At 47.8% G+C, this 19,190-nt stretch overlaps 1 protein-coding gene across 1 annotated transcript; it reads right to left on the reverse strand.

Moving 5' to 3' along the window:
* Window positions 1–1,730: 1,730 nt before the first annotated feature.
* MUL1 (mitochondrial E3 ubiquitin protein ligase 1) lies at window positions 1,731–10,107 on the reverse strand. Its single transcript, XM_015086389.3, has 4 exons — window positions 9,850–10,107; window positions 5,880–5,967; window positions 5,352–5,472; window positions 1,731–3,705 (listed from the first exon to the last, which is right to left on the reverse strand). Exons 1-4 carry the CDS (start codon window positions 9,967–9,969, stop codon window positions 2,976–2,978), a joined length of 1,059 nt encoding a protein of 352 aa, XP_014941875.2. The 5' UTR covers window positions 9,970–10,107; the 3' UTR covers window positions 1,731–2,975.
* Between the last annotated feature and the right edge of the window lie 9,083 nt (window positions 10,108–19,190).

The following is a 19,190-nucleotide window of genomic DNA, read 5'->3' on the forward strand; positions in this document are numbered from 1 at the left end:
ACTATGTGTCTGTAATACTCGGTTGTCTGTTGGACAACTTCCCTTCTTAGCCTCTCAGGCTTCATGTGATAAAAGACGAACTGCCTTTGGTCTTTTATCACATTAGGCATTATAGTCAGACCTTGGTAGCCTTCAGCACATCACATAACCTGTAAAAAGGGGTGATTCAGTCTCCCCTGATTGCTTGCCCTAAGTCTAAGAATCAAGGCCTGTAAGGAAGCTAACACTGGCTGGCTCCTGAGGATGTGTGGCTGTAAGCACAAACATAACCCTCCCTTTTCTCACTTGTAAACTGGGGATGACAATATCCACTTTGTAGACCACACGCATTAACACATATGAAGTGCCTAGCAGACGTTCAAAGCCAGGCGTGGTTATTCAAGATGACTTCTAAAGCTGTTTGCCTAGGATTAAAGTGGTGAGCATAAGGGTTGAATCAGCAAAGAATTGAAAACTCTCAACTATCCCAAGGCCAGTCCAGAACTAACCGCTATGTCCTCACCCCCCTGTCATGCCCTGCTCCCAGCCTGGGCCCATCTCCGTCCAGCATAGGTCCTGTTCAACCTTCTTGGAGACGAGGCTCCCGGGATGGAATGTGGGAAGGGCCACAGGTGAACGAGACTGTGACAGTCCCAGCCCCAGCTGGGCTAGGACCTAGCAGGGACCTCAAATCCAGAACCTGAGGATATGTGTGCCCATGTTCCCAACCAGCTGTCACTTCCTAGGGCAGGGACAGTGTGCTGCTGTGGGTCTCCCCCAGCTCCGCTTGGAAAAACACTTGGGGCAGATGCGATCTGCCCAGATCTGAGAGGAGCTGGGGTAGAGCAGGCTGCCTTCCCTCTTCGATCACCCTGGTCTGATTTTCGCATGAAATCTGTGCCAAGGGCTGAACTCTTGGTAGACTGCCACGCACACCCACCGCAGGCAGCTCATTCACCCTCTGACAAAGGCCTGAAGGACAGGACAAAGGGGGCAGGTGCTTTCAGGACGCTCGGCCACCCCCTCACCCTGCCCGACCCCCAAGGCAGCTCCATGGAAACCCAAACTCTTCCCACCTCACCGGACAGGACTCGGTACAGGCACAAGGGTTCTCGCGTCTGCCTGTTCCTGCACAGCTGGCCCCTCCGCTAACATGGGAGCGATACCTTGTGGGATATTCCCGCACACGGAGGAAATTAGCCAGCCCCACTGCCACAGCAGGAGGGGGCTTTGAAAACATCTTGGGAGTTTAAATGTAGAGCCAGCACGTATCAGCTGCAAGCCCCTAGCCCAGTGAACTTCCCCTCTTGGGCTAGTTCCTTGACTGTGAGAGATGCCATGAGAGCCTGCAGGTTTTGTGAGGATTAACCTGCCTTGAAATTAAAGCTTGAAAGAGCACAGAGTACAACACTATAAACATCAGTTTCCTCCCCGCTATCCTCCAGCCCCCCACGGCTGTCCCACGGTCTCAGTGCCCCTCTGGTCAGGACTTCTTCAAAGATGGCTGTCTCAGTGAGGCCAGCGCCACCTACAGGCTGGCCTCCGGAACGCCCTCCCCCAGGCCTCCGCCTCCCCAAGCTGCACACCACCTGTGGTTGGGGCAGCCCCCAACCACCTCTCTACAGAGAAAGAAGATATACACAGAGGCCTTGAGGTCCCTAGATCATCCCACCGCGGCGGGATTCCATTCCATCTCGGGCAAGCCTTAGCCTAACCATCTTACTTTTGTTGACAAAGCAACAGGCTAACACTTGGTTGTAACGTGTTTAATTTGTGCTGTCCACACTGGACGCTGCATAGAACTGGAGTCAGCTCCCTGAGAGCACCCCCACCGCCCCCACACAGAGGAGGATGGGGATGGATGTTCAGAGCCAGGGAAGGGAGAGAAGAGCTGTGTATAAGACTGTGACTCCCCGGAGGGGGTGAGAGGTTCCCCTCCTCGTCTGGCAGGTGAGGGGGTGAACGGCAATCCAGAGGGGGCGATGTGACTACACCCACGGGATGTTAACTTTCCCACGTGAGGAGGCGGGACCCTGGAAAAGGCTCTGTGCTCGGGGTGCTGGCTGGCTGCTTGTCCTCGGTGACAGCCTTGGAGGGAAGCGGAGATGGCCGGGAGGCCAGGGCTGCAGAGGCCTTACCACTTCCTTCAGGTGGCGATGCCTTTCCAGCTGATCTCAGGCTGGGAGAGCTGGAGCCAGCCCTCGGCCCCCTCAGGTCTCGGGAGGTCCCAACCAGGGCCGGAGGAGCGCTCTGACAGCCCTGCCTTTAGAACACCGGAAGGGCCGCGGCCAAACTGCCGTCTTCACCACCAGGGACCGCAAGACAGCGCAACTGTCCCTTCAAGTGACCGCTCTTCAGCTTGCCGAGCAGTTCCCATCTTTTAGGTAGAAGGCAAATGCCAGACTTCACTCTCTTCCGTCCTGACACACATGTGCACACATTTACGAGGTAAGCCGGTGAGGGAAAGGGACACGAGTGACACGGCCAGCCTGGCTTCCTCCTGGGGTACAAGCAAGACTGAGAGTCTCTTCAGAGGCAGCTCCTCCAGACACACACCGCACCCAGAGCCCGACTTCTGCCTCCCTGCTGGCTGAGTCACTCAAGGCTGAAGTCCACAGGAACGAGCAATTCCCCAGAAAGGACCAGAAGACACCAGAACAGAAGAGCTAGAGGTCACTGGCTCGGGCCCTTGAGCGATGCGGTGTTGTCAGTCACACGCACACTCCTCAGGTTCCAGGAAGGAATGCAAGGCCACCACACCCAGCCAGGGTGGGGCTGGGATTCTGAGGCAGTGCTGGAAGGGTCCCCCTCAGGGTGGAAAGGCATCATCTAGTGCTAGAGGCGTGAGATCTGACTCCCCCAGTCCCCTCCCTCGGTCGTACCTAGGATAACAGCTGCCCCCATCACTGCTCTGCTAAAGGCCTCAAGACGAAAATTCCTGAGAAGGTTGGGGGGGGGGGGGTCCCTTCACGTCTACCTGTGGGGCTTCCAGACTGTTAGCTGTTGAACAAGGGAATCACCCGGGTGATCTCCTGTCTGCAGATGGGGCACTTCTTGGGCTCCGGCAAGGCGCGGTAGCACTCGGCACAGGAACAAACGTGCCCACACTCCAGAAAGACGCAGGACTTGAAGTTGCTCAGACACATGACGCAGGCGCTCTTCAGACTCTCCCTGTCCTCAGGCTTGGCGCGGCTCAGCAGCTGGGCCTCGTGCTCCTGGAACTCCTTCTCCATCTGCCTGAGGCGCAGCCGCTCCTGCCGCTGCAGATAGTGCTTTCGGAGGACGAAGAAGAGGGCCGCGCATGTGGCAAAGCCAAAGACCAGCGTCAGGACCTTCCAGAGCCTGACGCTCGACTCCTGCCTCTGCAGCAGGCTGTCAAAGTCCTGGCTGCTTAGATAGTACTGCATGCCCTGCTTGGGGGGCTGCAAGCGGACGGAGTTGTTGTCCAGGACCAGCTCGCCGACCCCCGTGAGTGTGGCCCCAACCTTCAGCATCTCCTCGGTCTCCTGGATGCCTTTGGGCCGCTCGCCGCTGATATAGTGGCCAATGACATCAGTGAAGGACTGGATGGAGGGGTGGAACTTCTCGTACACAGTCTCCAGGCCCAGATCCTGGGAGTCCAGGGGCTTCAGCACTCGCACGGCCATGTCCACGCTGTCCTCGTGGGGTACCAGGTCAAAGGGCACCGTATTGGTCCTCTGGTGAATGATCTTTGAGCAGTCATTCCTAAGACAGCAAGAGAGCCCAAGATAAAATGAAGGACAGCAAACACTTCATGCCCAGGCAGAGACAGGATGGCCGAAATGCCAGGACAGGATAAAGTTTGAAATACCTAGAGGAATACACACAAATCGCTACTATCCGAGTGCCTCATAATAGGGAAGCTCAATTTTTTAGGTTCTCGGGCAATACCAGTGGGCAATAAACACTGTCACAGGTCACTTCTGCCATTTATTTCTCTTTGCCACATTCAAACAAACATCCGATTTCTTTAAAAACATTAAAAACAGAACTACGACAAAGGTGCCCAGGTGGCTCAGTCGGCTAAGCATCTGACTTCGACTCAGGTTGTGATCTCACGGCTCATGAGTTCCAGCCCTGAGTCGGGCTCTCTGCTGTCAGCACAGAGTCCGCTTGGGATCCTCTGTCGCCCCTTCTCTGCCCCTCCCCCACTTGCATGCACTCTCTCTCTCACGAGATAAATAAACATTAAAAAACAAACAAACAGGGGCGCCTGGGTGGCGCAGTCAGTTAAGCGTCCGACTTCAGCCAGGTCACGATCTCGCGGTCCGTGAGTTCGAGCCCCGTGTCAGGCTCTGGGCTGATGGCTCGGAGCCTGGAGCCTGTTTCTGATTCTGTGTCTCCCTCTCTCTCTGCCCCTCCCCCGTTCATGCTCTGTCTCTCTCTGTCCCAAAAATAAATAAAAACGTTGAAAAAAAATTAAAAACAAACAAACAAACAAAAACTACCATATGATCCGGCAATCCCAATCCTCCAGGGTTACATCCCAAAGAACTGGAATCAGGATCTCAAAGAGGTAGCTGCACTCCCCTGTTCCCTGCAGCATTGGTCATGGGAGCCAAGACACGGAAACCTGGGTGCCCGTCAGCGGCTGAGTGTTTAAAGAAAACGTGACACGCACACAGTGGGACATCACTCGGCCACAGAAAAGACGGACACTCTGCCGTCTGCGACGACAACAGGGATGAGCCTGGAGCACGGCGTGCTGAGCGAACTGGGCCACTCAGCAGAAAGACAAACGCCGCATGACTCCACGTACACGACGATCTGAAAAGGTCACGCTCATAGAAACAGAGAGCAGACTGTGGTCACCGGGGGCTGGGGAAGAAGAAAACGGGAGTTGTTGTACAATGGGTATAAAGTTTCAGTTATACGAGGTGAAGAAAGTCTGGAGATGTGCTGGAAGTCACAGCACTGCCTGCCACGCTCCCAAACGTGCCAGAAGGGTAGGTCTCACGTTACGCGCTCTTACCACGATAAAAAGCAAAATACAGAACAAAACTACACCACACAAAAAACTAGGTCAGTTGGAAAAACGGTTGTCTGTGTGATGGCACAAAACTGTTGCAATAGATGCTGAATTCACGAACCCATGCCATAAATCGGTGGCTCTCAAACCCAGTGGGCATACCAACAGATTCCACGCCCCCCACGGTGCGAATGCTGGCTCGGTAGGTCTGGAACGCAGCCCAGGAACCTGCATTTGAACAAGATGCCTCGGGGACTCTGATGGAAGAGGTCCTCAGGCCACACGCAAGCACGCTGTCAGCATGAAGAAACTGGTCTGTGCGCGACACCAGCGTCTGAGCCGACCAACCGTGAGGGGTGGCGAGGCGAGAGGGGATGCGTACCAGAGGTGGGTGGTTCGATTCCACACCATCTTGTGCTCCTGCAGGGTCAGCCGCTGAATCACTCCCTTGCAATTCTCCACGAACTGGCTGTTAAGCGTTTCTTTAACCGATCGGACAGCTCCTAAACGGAAACAAATTATCCGCCTTCTGAAGGATTCTTCCGCCCTCTCCTTTTACGGTGATTGACATTTCGTCTGGTTTGAGCTTAATTAACCAAAATGATGAAAAGGATTATCACGGCAGGTTATGTTTTGCGGGCGCTCTGCTAAGCACTTTACAAGGATCCCTCCTTTCAGCTTTACGACAGCCCTGTAAGGGAGGAATTCCTTTACAGATGGGGCAAGGGAGGTTCAGAAAGGTTCGGTGGTTGCCCCCAGGATCACACAGCAAAAACCCAGGTCTTTCTGACCCTGAAGCCCAAGTTCTGGACCACTGCCCCAAGGCTACAAAAGGCCCTCGATGTCAGCCAAGATTTTTATCAAACTTCTAGAAGAGGAAGTTTTTAACTTTACCAATAAATAAACATACCTTCAATAACTGCATAAGGCACACATTTTCCTGGAGCTTCTGAAAGAATGCTCTTCAAGTCTTCACCCAAGTGGATTCTTTTCGCTCCCTAGATGCAAACAACATATTACGCTGACTGATGAGTACTGCGCGTTCTATCAAACCTAAAGGCCAAACAAGAAAATGACTCTTTGCTTGTCTCACATGGGGAGAATGAGGGAATCAGGCAGGAAGGAGCGTGTGAAGAACCACGTCCCCAAGCTGTGTCCCAGAAGTTGTACCACATAACCAGGCGTGTGCCATCTAGAGACCGGGGTGCCGTGCACATTCTTTCTCCTGTTATTGGAAACATACCCTCCTTTGCGTTCTAACTTCTTTTGGTGAAAACAGCAAAGGTACTTATCAGTTTTCATACCATAGACTGACCATGATTTAATCTCTTCCTGACGACACCGAACTGCGCATCCAAAGGCCTTACGTGTAAAGCACCTAAACGGGCGCCAGACGCGTGGCAGTGGCCCGGGCAGCGGGGTCTCTGAGCATGTCTCCATCCGTGCTCCCCATTACGCATGGCAGGAAAGGGATGCCTTCACTTTGCAGGGTGAGGCTCTGTTTGCTGGCGCTACTCTCCCGCTTTCCCGTTCGCCGTCCTACCCCTGGACAAGCAGGCGAGCACGGTGACCACCGCTGCCACCTCCCTACTCCCGCCACCCCTCCCTCCGTTCAGCCTCTGACCTACCGCGCGTGGGGACCCACCACGCCTGGCGCCCGCTGCATCACAAACAAGACAAAATTAATAAAATCGATGACCGTGTCCTGAGCACCCATGCGCCAGGCACTGTGCTGGGCGCTGGGCATTCAGGGATGAATGAAGGATACTCCCTACTTGCGGCATATCGCCGTCAACAAATCTGAAGATGCCAGGCAAGTAAAGCCTCTGGGAGTGAGGGGGGACTTGGCACTCTGAGGTCACTGTGAGGTGAGGCTAGTGCTATGCAGTAAACGACAGGAGCCACGTCAGTACAAACTTATTAACCACCTACCCTGTGAGGATAATACAAATAGCAGCCTAGCAACTCACGCTTACAGTCTATTGACTTGTTATCTGTCTCCCTCCCCCGGACTATTCAACTGTGGAAGATGATGGGACCTTGCTCGTCTTGTTCACTGCTGTCCCCCCCTAGTGGCGAGAACAGTGCCTGACCCATAGCAGGCGCCCAATAGGTGTCTGATGAATACGTTAGAGAATAACCACTCAGACCCACTACAGTTGACCCTTGAACAATGCAGGGATTAGCGGTACCGACGCCCCCCCACACTTGAAAATCTGTATATAACTTAACCATTCATAGCCTACTTTGACAAGAAGCCTTACTGATAACATAAGCAGTCAACCAATACATATTTTGTATACGTGTTTTACACTGTATTCCTGTACTAAAGCAAGCTAGAGGGGAAAAAAAGTATTTTTTTAAAAAATCGTTAAGAGAAAATACATTTGCCGTCCTGTATTTATCGGAAAAAACCTGCGGATAAGTGGACCCGGACAGCTCAAACCCATGTTGTTCCAAGGTCAGCTGTATACACCAGGCACTAAGCTACACACTTTAAGTGTGTAAGTTCATGTGATGCTCCTACCATCCCTATACAGTAGACATTATTATCCCCAACTACAGACAAGGAAACGGAGGCTCAGAGAGGTGAAGTGATTTGCTTGAAGTCACACAACTGGGAAAGTATCCACCACAGAATGGCCAGGTCGATTTTTTTTTATTTTTTTGTTAACGTTTATTTATTTTTGAGAAGAGAGAGACCGAGCGTGAGTGGGGGAGGAGAGAGAAAGAGGGAGACACAGAATCCGAAGCCGGCTCCAGGCCCTGAGCTGTCAGCACAGAGCCCGATGCGGGGCTGGAACTCACGGACCGCGAGATCATGACCTGAACCGAAGTCGGATGCTTAACCCACTGAGCCACCTGGGCGCCCCTAGAATTTTTTTTAAAGATGAGTGGGAATAGGGTCAGAAAGACCTGGGGTTTAATCAAGCTCCAGTGTATCTCCTATGACTTTGAGCAACCTAATTTGCCTGAGTGTCCCTTTCCAAAACTTTCAAAAAACTGGAGAGAAAATGGGGCGCCTGGGTGGCTCCACTGGTTAAGCGCTCGACTTCAGCTCAGGTCATGGTCTCACAGCTCGTGAGTTCGAGCCCCGCATCGGGCTCTGTGCTGACAGCTCAGAGCCTGGGGCCTGCTTCAGACTCTGTTTCTATCTCTCTGCCCCTCCGTCTCCCCCTCTCTCTCTCAAAATATAAGTAAACATTAAAAAACTTTTTAAAAACCTGGGGAGAAAAATCTCACCGGAGTTTTAGGTGTACTAAATGAAGCTTAAGGTGTGGGAGAGCCTAGCCCAGGGACGGGCACATAGCAGGCATGCAGTATGTATTCCCATCGCCATGAGAGATCCACAAGGATAAGACTCAAACCTACTCTGGAAGTTTTGCAGTCTGATCAAGAGAACAGACTCTAAAATGTTAGGAATCCCGACTCTTTCCAGGAAGGGGCTTTTTCATCCTCATTTGGGAACTAACTGGCAAGACTTTTCGAAAACGGATCCTGGAGAGTTCACGGTTTCAAAGCTCCCACATTCAGCCAGCCTGATGCCAACCTGATTTCTGACTTTGAGAGGCAGCGAGTGAAGTTATCAGTTATACTCCTAGCCAATCACTTCAGGAGTGACTTATTTATAATCAGAAAAACAACTGGGCAGCTGGAATCTCACGAGGAGGCCATATGCACCACAAATCCAACTGCGTGGTAACCCAGTTCATTTCAGATGGATTCCAACACTCCCCTCGATAGCAGGGATTCCACTGAAAACGATATGATGATAATGAGCTGAGTCTGGTTTAGGAATCCTTCTTCAAATAAATGTCAAGTTAAGCCCTAACTGCGATATTGGGACATTTCAGCCAAAAGGAATCGACAAACATCTACTGAGCATCTATCACTCGTCAAGCACGGAGTTAGAACCTAGAAGGAAAGAAAGACAAAGCACAAATGAGACCCTGCCTCCGACCTAAAGAGGTCCATCTCTCATGGGCCAGACATTCACAATAAAGCAATGTGGCCAATCAGAAAAAAAAAAAAAAAAAAAAAAAAAAATCCCACACTTGGAATCAAAAGACCTCACGTTAAGTTCCAACCAGACCAGCTGTAAGACCTTTCCTCTGACTCTCAATTTCCTGCTTTGCAATCTGGAGGGAACTGTCATTTTCTCTACCTCAAAAAATTATCGTGAAGAAAAAAAAAAAAAAAGATGAGAAGGTGCTAAGCTGTAAAGGGCAGCCCAAGGAAGAGTTATTTTTAAAATAACTAAAATATTAAAAAGGAAGAGTCTGTAGAAGCAAGGAACTGAGTAGTTACATAAATGGGCAAAGTCTAGGGTTTCTGCACTTGCTATCTCCTCCATCTGAATTGTTCTTCCCCTAGACACCTGCACGGTCTCCCTCACCTCCTCCTGGGCTCTGCTAAATGTCACCTTATTTAAAATAGCAAACCTCCCTTTCTCCAGCACTGCATTTCCTCTCTTCCCCACATTATTTTGTAGTATTTTTCTCCCCATCTGTCATGCCATCTGATGTACTTGTTACTGTCTGTCTGCTTGTACCAGAGGCGATCTCCGTGAGGGTAGGGACTTTGGTCCCCGAGGGCCTGGAGCAGAGTCGGTGGTCAACAAATAGTTGTCGAATAAAGTCATGAAATCGAGATTCCGAGTAATGAGAGGGGCTTCGGAGGAAAGGGGGCAGTGAAACGGTTATTACGAAACCCGAATTCTGGTCCTAGCTCTTCCAGGGACTGGCGGAGCGACACCTGTCAGGGCCGGTTTCCCCTCTGGCCAAGTTTCCGACGCTGGAGCGGCCCAAGGCGAACCGTGGGCTCACCAGGACCGGGGGCAGGGGTGACCCGGCTGAGGCCAGGCTGGCTCCAGCACTGACCTTGAGCTCTTGGGCGACCTGGGCCTTCTGCCGGTACACGGAGTACAGGACGGCGGTGACGACAGAGCTGGCGCCCAGGAGGATGAACTGGCCCAGCGAGGGCCGCCCTCCGCTCTCCATGGCCGCGTGCCGGTGGCGACGCCGAGGTCAGGCCGCGCGCCCCCGGAGTTCCGCCGCCCTCCACCGGGACCGCGCCCCCGCACCGCCCTTCGCGAGAACGGCTCTCGGTCCCCAGGCGATGACGCGCGGCGCCGGCACCGGAAGTGGGCGGGGCCGAGCAGACCGGAAGGCGGCGTTGCCGGGGTGATCGTCCGGCTGCGGCGGCCTGCACGGCGGCCTGCACGGCGGCGGGGTCTACTTCGCGGAGGGGAGGAGCGGGATGGTTTGGGGGAGCTCGGCGACGGCTTGTCGCTCCTGACCCTTCTTCCGCTTGGACGCGCGGCGCACCGGCCACAGTTGACGTGCTCGCGGCGCCCTGGTCTCGATCCCTCTGGTTTCCTGGGCTTACTGGGTTGTTTGATGGGTTCTTGGATGGCTCCAGTCAGTAGATTGAGAAGAAAGAAGAGGACGAGTGTCAGCAGGCACTTAGGAGTATTGCACATTTAAGCTTATGGCAAACCTTGAGCCTTGGATTTTATTCTTCCACTTTACAGACGCGAAAACTGAGGCCGGGGAAGTTAGGGAATATGCACAAAGTCACACTGCTAATGAGTGCTAGAGAGGAATTCATCACACTCCAGAGCCCTTAACCTCCAAGAGGGCAGATTATACCACCAAAGTAGCCCTTTAATCTGGCATCACTCCTACAACAACATATTTGTTAACTAATAATTACAGCTATTTTGTTGAGTGCCTGTTATGTGTCGGGTACTGTGACAGAAGTATTACGGACATGCCATTTAATCCTCACAAGACGACTATAGAACAGCTTCCAGACTATCTTCTGACCTCTTTAGTGATCTCTTAACTAAAATAATCAGAAGATACACAAAATCTTACCCAAAACATCCGTGTGTTCATCAAGCTAGCTCCTACAGGTTATGCTTTAAATTCTTGAAAATGTAGGAAGGTACCCACGGGTCAAGATTAATATGTAAAATGCATCTAAAATCTGTAAATTTCGCCACAAAAATAAAACCTCTTTACTAAAGAAATTGGCTATCCATGACATTTTCGACCACATTCCTTAATTATCCTTGGAGTCAACCAAGAATTACTTGGAGTCTAACCAAGAACATGGGGTTAGAATCTCCAGATTGTTAACATCCCCAGATACTTTTGATGATTTTCAATCCAAGAGGTGATCGTGAATTTGTCACACGCATATACACTTAAAATGAAGTCTAACTTTAATTTTTTTAATGGAACTTGCCCAAAAGTTAATAACACATTGTGTTGGCAAAGGTGCAGGGACAGAGGCTGTCATATATTGCTGATGGGTGTGAAACTGCACATTCCTTATAATTAACAATTAGGCAATGATGATCAAGAGTAAAAGTGCCCACACCCATTGGCCTAGAAATTCCACCTCCAGAAATTCTACCTACATAAATTCTTACACATCTGAACATGACAAATATACACGATTATTCATTGCAGCATTGTTTTTAATAACAAGAATAAAAACAATGTCAACGTTATCAATAGTTAATTGGTTAAGTAAGTTTTAAAAATAGGTGTATACGGGGGGCACCTGGGTGGCTCAGTCAGCGGAGTGTCCGACTTCGACTCAGGTCATGATCTCACAGCTTGTGAGTTCGAGCCCCGCGTCAGGCTCTGTGCTGACAGCTCAGAGCCTGGAGCCTGCTTCGGATTCTGTCCCACCCTCTCTCATTCTGCACCTGCCCCGCTCATGCTCTGTCCGTCTCTGTCTCTCTAAAAAATAAACATTAAAAAAAAATTTTTAAGTAGGTGTATATGAGCATAGTAATGTGAAAACGCAAAGTGCAAACCTGTTTAAGTATGATCCCATTTATTTTGAAAAGGAGGGAGGGAGTGCCCGGGTGACTCAGTCAGTTAAGCATCCTACTCTTCATCTCAGCTTGGTCATGATCTCACAGTTTGTGGGTTCAAGCCCCATGTTGGGCTCTGCACTGATAGCATGAAGCCTGCTTAGTATTCTCTCTCTCTCTGTTCCTCCCCCACTCGCGCACGTGCTCTCTCTCTCTCTCAAATAAACTTTTTTAAAAAGGAGGGGGAAATATATATGTTTACATATATCTAGAAAGATTCATAAAAAGCTGATGATATTGGTTGTTTACATAGAAAGGAATCTGGTGGCTAGAGAACAGGGTGACTTTTGACTCTTTTGTACCTTTTGAGCATGAACGTATGGCATGTTTTGAACTAATAAAACTTGATTTTAAAAAGAACAAGAAGAACACGCCGCTCCACAACCCATGATTATGAGAGCCTCCTGCATCCGAGGCTCTGGCTGGGCACTAGAATATACAACCGTATATACCCAGGCTCTGCCCTCTGGCAGTGTAGGGTCTTGGGGAGAAGCAGAAATGGACAGTTATCTGCTATCCGGGCCCAATGGAATTAGGGCAAGCAAAACTCCGCCCGCATAGGGAGGTGCAGCTTCCTCTCCTCACTAGGGAAGGAATTTGAGTTCTGTAAACATGACGGAGGGTGGAGTGGGGAGGTGGGAGTAGGAAAGACTTCATGCAGAGGAAGGAAAATAAGCAAAAAGTGCAAAGCTACCAAGAGCTGGCTGGGACAGCCCGAGCCCAGGACACGTGATGACAGAGAACGGGGAGGAAGTAATTAAAAAGGAAGGTGGCAGTCAGGTCCTGTAAGCTCCTAAATGTCAAAACAAAAATTTCAACTTCTTCATTTGGGAGATGCAATCTAGTAAAGCTGGCTGAGAACCAGCAGCACATGATCTAATCTGGTTTTGGGTTTTTTTTCTTTTTCATCATCAAAATCCCTATATCCTTAGCACACAGCAGGGGGAAGAACAAAAAAGGGAATGTAAAAACGCAAACAGGTGTGGCGCCTCCACTAAAGGGTCCTTGTTTATGGGTTCTGATTATTTGCTTTATTCTACAGACCCTTTCATGGGTTCCTTGGGAGCTTGTTAAAAGACCATCAGTCTTAAATGAAACAGTTTGATCTTAACCAACCCTGCCATTTCTTTGCCAAAGGCTAAAATCCTTCATTAGCCATGCTGAGCACAGTCCTATTGGGCCATTTTGAAATGTGCATGATGTGGATCTTGTTAGGAACGATTGAGAGATGGGCAGTTTCCGCTGCAGCCAGATGTCCCTAGGGAGCCATTCCCAGCTCAGAATGGCTGTCCTCATTGAATCACGAGGTAAAGATGAGCCTCTGATTTCAAGAGAGTGAGTTAAGTTCATAACGCACCAGGCGGAGACTCTGGGAGGTGGGAGTTGGGGGGCAAACCTGAGAGAGAGGGGTTACCAAGGACACTGCCACCACTGGAAACACTGAGTACCAGACTTTTGTCATTGATTTTCTCTTAGAGGAGCAACAGTTCTCTGTGAGCCTCTTAGGCTGTCCGTCCAGTGAGACATTTAGCAGAGTCCAGGCACCAAATAAAAGGAAAACTGGCATCTTAGCCGCTGCACTGATGTTACCAGACAGGTGCCACAGGAGACAGAAAATAGAAAAGATTCACATCCGATTGTCATTCAGTGTCCTTACAGAACTTTCCATGGGGAGAGCCACGAACATCATAAGTATTAGGAATTATATAATGTATTTAGCATATTTTTAATGAGCATTTTCCGCATGCTATGTACTCTCCCAGATACGGTGGGTCATGAGGATAATGTACAGGGCATGTCCCCTAACCTGTCGCAGAGTACAGGAGACTTTTTCTTCTTTTCACGATGATTGAAACTGCACCTGTTTGGGTAAATAATCTGAGATGACTTCCTAAGATAGAACATACCAAAGAACAGATATATTAAAAACAAATATAGAAATCAATCAATTAGGGGCACCTGGGTGGCTCAGTCAGTTGAGCGTTGACTCTTGGTTTTAGCTCAGGTCATGATCTCAGAGTTCATGGGTTCGAGCCCGGCATCAGGCTCTGTGCTGACAGCACTCAACTTGCTTGGGATTCTCCCTCTTCCTCTGCCCTCTTCGCTCACTCTCTTTTTCTGTCTCAAAAATAAATAAATAAACAATCTTTAAAAGGCAATCAATCAGTAACAAAAATCAGCTAAAAGAAGCCAGAAACGACCTGTTACTAGGCCCCTAGAATGAGTTAATCGTTACAAGTGGACACCATCCTTGACTGTGAGCTTCCCAACAGCCATGGCAAAAAGGAAATATGTTGATCTAGTAGAAAACATGGGGCAGCAATCCCTATCAAAATAACACCAGCATTCTTTGCAGAGCTAGGACAAACAATCCTAAAATTTCTATGGAACCAGACAAGACCCTGAGTAGCTAAAGCAATCTTGAAAAAGAAAACCAAATACTGGAGGCATCAAAATCCCAGACTTCAAGCTATACTACAAAGCTGTAATCATCAAGACAGTATGGTACTGGCACAAGAACAGACACTCAGACCAATGGAACATAATAGAGAACCCAGAAATGGACCCACAAACGTATGGCCAACTAATCTTTGACAAAGCAGGAAAGAATATCCAATGGAATAAAGACAGTCTCTTCAGCAAGTAGTGCTGGGAAAACTGGACAGCGACATGCAGAAGAATGAACCTGGACCACTTTGTTGCACCAGACACAAAAATAAACTCAAAATGGATGAAAGACCTAAACGTAAGACAGGAAGGCATCAAAATCCTCGAGGAGAAAGCAGGCAAAAACGTCTTTGATCTTGGCCGCAGCAACTTCTTACTCAACATGACTCTGGAGGCAAGGAAAACAAAAGCAAAAATGAACTACTGGGACCTCATCAAAATAAAAAGCTTCTGCACAGCGAAGGAAACAATCAGCAAAGCTAAAAGGCAACCGACAGAATGGGAGAAGATATTTGCAAATGACATATCAGATAAAGGGTTAGTATCCAAAATCTATAAAGAACTTATCAAACTCAACACCCAAAAAAGCAAGTAATCCAGTGAAGAAATGGGCAAAAGACATGAATAGACACTTCTCCAAAGAAAACATCCAGATGGCCAGTCGACACATGAAAAAATGCTCAACATCACTCATCATCAGGGAAATACGAATCAAAACCACAATGAGATACCATCTCACACCTGTCAGAAGGGCTAACATTAACAACTTAAGCAACAACAGATGTTGGCGAGGATGTGGAGAAAGAGGATCTCTTTTGCACTGCTGGTAGGAATGCAAATTGGTGCAACCACTCTGGAAAACAATATGGAGGTTCCTCAAAAAATTAAAAATAGAACTACCCTACGACCTAGCAATTGCACTACTAGGTGTTTATCCAAGGGATACAGGTATGCTGTTTCCAAGGGGCACATGCACCCCAATGTTTACAGCAACACTATCGACAATAGCCAAAGTATGGAAAGAGCCCAAATGTCCATCGATGGATGAATGGATAAAGAAGATGTGCTGTGTGTGTGCGTGTGTGTGTGTGTGTGTGTGTGTGTGTGTGTGTATTATATATACACTGTGGAGTATTACTCAGCAATCAAAAAGAATGAAATCTTGCCATTTGCAACTACATGGATGGGACTAGAGGGTATTATGCTAAGCGAAATTAGTCAGAGAAAGACAATATCATATGACTTCACTTATATGAGGAATTTAAGATACAAAACAGATGAACACAAGGGAAGGGAAGCAAAAAGTATATAAAAACAGGGAGGGGGGACAAAACGTAAGAGACTCTTGAATATGGAGAACAAACTGAGGGTTACTGGAGGGGTTGTGAGAGGCGGGATGGGCTAAGTGGGTAAGGGGCATTAAGCAATCTACTCCTGAAATCATTGTTGTACTATATGCTAACTAACTTGGATGTAAGTTAAAAAATTAATTAATAAGTTTTTAAAAAGAAAAAAATCATAACAAACAAGCCTTGCTAAATTTCCCCCAGTTAACTACACTAACCTCATATCCTTTGTCCTATCACACTTCTCCACAACTGCCCATCCTTCATCAAACCTAGTGCAAAAATGCTCGGGTTTAAACATTTCTTCAGGTTAAAAATAGAACTACCCTACAATCCAGCAATTACAATACTAGGTATTTACCCAAAGACCACAAAAATCCTAACTCAAAGGGATACAGACACCCCAATGTTTATAGCAGCATTATCTACAATAGCCAAACTATGGAACTAGCCTGTGTCCATCAACTGATGAATGGATAAAGACAGAAGATATAGTGTGTGTATACACGTACATATATATACATATATGTACACACACATATATACATACATGTGTATATACATATATATACACACACAATGGAATATTACTCAGCCATAAATAAAGAATGAAATCTTGCCATTCGCAACAAAATGGATGGAGCTAGAGAGTATTTTGCTAAGTAGGTCAGAAGTCAGCAGAGGAAGAGAAATACCGTATGATTTCACTCGTATGTGGAATTTAAAAAACAAAACAAATAAGCATGGGCGGGGGAGAGGCGGGCAAACCAAGAAACAGACTCTTAACTATAGAGAACAAACTGATGGTTACCAGAGGGGTGGGGAGGGGGGGAATGGATAAACTGGTGATGGGGATTAAGGAGGGTATTTGTTGCAATGAGGACCAGGTATTGTATGGAAGTGTTGAATCACTAGATGGTATAGCTGAAACTAATATTACACTGTATGTTAACTAACGAATTTAAGTAAAAACTTGAAATATAAAAAGGAAAAAGGAAAGAAAACATGGGCAAGCATCTGAAAGATCGATTCAAGGCAGTTCGTGAAAAGTCTGATGAAGAGGGAGGGACCAAGTTGTCTGGAGGTCAGCAAGATGGTTCGCAGTCCATCTCTGAGGATGCTGCCATCAGAAGCTCACGGAAGGTGGGAGGGGTAGTGGACGCCCAATGGGTTTCCTTTCAGTTTCCTTTGGGCCAGGGCACCTACTCACCATTGACTGACCAAAGGTTCCAGCACAAAGATGGGAGATCTTCTGGAAAGCAAAATGGCCTGTGAGGATAGAGTGCTTAGGGCTTGGCCTCACCAGCACCGCAAATCACAGGAGAAGTATCAGTCTCTAGATGGGGACTGATCTGTCACAACTGCACTTTGAAACTCCTCAACATACTATGTTATGAACTGTAATTTTCTTTTTTTAAACAGCTTTATTGACATACAATAAACTTAGTTTTGACATCTGTATGGACCCATGAAACCCTTACCACAATTAAGATAGTAAACATATCCATCACCCCAGAAAGTTTCCTAATCTCTCTTGGCGATCCCTCTCTTCTGCCCCACCACTGCTTCATCCCCAGGAAACCACTGATCTGCTTTGTGTCACTATAAATTAGTTTGTGTTTTCTGAAATCTTATATAAATGGACTCATGCAGCATATACTCTCCCTTCTCTGGCTTCCTACACTCAGAATCATTATTTTGAGGTTCAACGATGTTGTTGCACATATTAATAATAGTTCATCCTTTCCTTCTTGCCAGATAGTATTCCATTATGTAGATACACCACAATTTGTTTATCCGTTGACCTGTTGATAACATTTGGGCTGTCTCTAGTTTTCAACTATTACAAATAAGGCTGCTTTGAACATTCACACTCAAGCATTTGTATGGACATAAGCTTTCACCGCTCTGGGACTGGGATGTCAGGTCATACGGTAAATAAACATGCAACTGTTTAAGAAACTTCGAAACACTTGTTCGAAACACTATGTTCCCACCAGCGGTGTATGTGAGTTCCAGATCTTCCACACCCTCACCAACATTTGGAACGATCAGCCTTTTGATTGTAAACATTCTAATAGGTGTGTAATACATTTCATCATGGTTATAATTTGTATTTCTCTAATGACTAATGATGTTGAAGATTTTTATGTGTTTATATGCCACGTGTCTATATTCGTGGGTGAAGTGTCTGCTCAAATCTTCCTCCCATTTCTTTTTTTGGTTGGGCAGTATGGCTTTCTTTCTTTTTAATGTTTTTTTTTATTATTTATTTTTGAGAGAGAAAGAGAGGGAGCGTGCACAGGAGCGAGCAGGGTAGGGCTAGAGAGGCAGAGAGAGACACACACAGGATCTGAAGCGGGCTCTGCACTGACAGCACAGAGCCCGACGTGGGGCTCGAACCCATGATCTGTGAGATCGTGACCTGAGCTGAAGTCAGACGCCCAACCAACTGAGCCACCCAGGCACCCCTGTTGGGCTGTATTACTTTCTAATTATTGAGAGTTCTTAATATATTTTGGATACAAGTCCTTTATCAAATATGTGATTTGTAAATATTTTCTTTAAAAAAATGATTTTACGTAATCTCTACACCCATTGTGGGGCTCAAACTCACAACCCTGAGATCAAGAGTCACATGGACTGAGCCAACCAGGTGCCCCATAAATATTTTCTTCAATATCATGTCTTGACTTATTCTCTTAAATTGTCTTTTGGGGAGCAGTAGCAGCTGACTTTTATGAAGTCCGATATATCAATTTTTTTTCTTCTACGGACCATGTTTTCTGTGTCGCATCTAAGAAATCTTTACCTAACCTAAGATCACAAAGATTTTCTCCTGGCTTCTCCCCAGAGTTTTATAGTTTTCAGATTTACATGTAGGCCTACAATTTATTCTGTATATATGATGCTCCAGGCGCTGGGCTTTCTGTGTGCCGTCTCATGCTAGTAAAGTGGTTATATACCATCTTCCTCCCCATTTTCAGATGAGGACACTGAGGCTCAGGGAGGTGATGTGGCAGGGTTTATCCAACTTCATCGTTCTCCAGATCTACGTGCTTAAGCACTAAACTATACCGGCTTTCACTTCATTCATATCGTTGGCCCTGAAAACAACTTAGTGATTGGTCAGTCATTTCCTACCCTGAATCCCACAAGTTACTCCCACTCAAAGATTTAGTCAATGACAGCCCATTTGGGGAAATCGTCTAGGAACCAGGACTCCTGAGCGCTAATCCTGACTCAGGTTGGTTTTATTACTCCGGAAAAAGATGGAAATTATTTGTAAAACGATATCCAAACGTCCTTCGACCTCCACATTCCATGATTTTCCAGCATTTTCCCAGGAACAGGTGCAGTCAGTGCTGCAGTGGATACTTTTAGCCACAAGGAGGCGCGAGGAGCACAAGAAGCAGTAGGTGAAAAGCTCGAGAATGAAAGGAACTGGGATGTAGGGAGGGGAGAAAAGGAAAAGGGAGGGAGCACTCAGGCTAACTGTGGCCCCACGCTGGGCTGTATCCAGGCGCTCAACTAT

The sequence above is a fragment of the Acinonyx jubatus genome, chromosome C1 (genome assembly GCF_027475565.1).
Source record: "Acinonyx jubatus isolate Ajub_Pintada_27869175 chromosome C1, VMU_Ajub_asm_v1.0, whole genome shotgun sequence".
Classification (NCBI taxonomy): Eukaryota; Metazoa; Chordata; class Mammalia; order Carnivora; family Felidae; genus Acinonyx; species Acinonyx jubatus.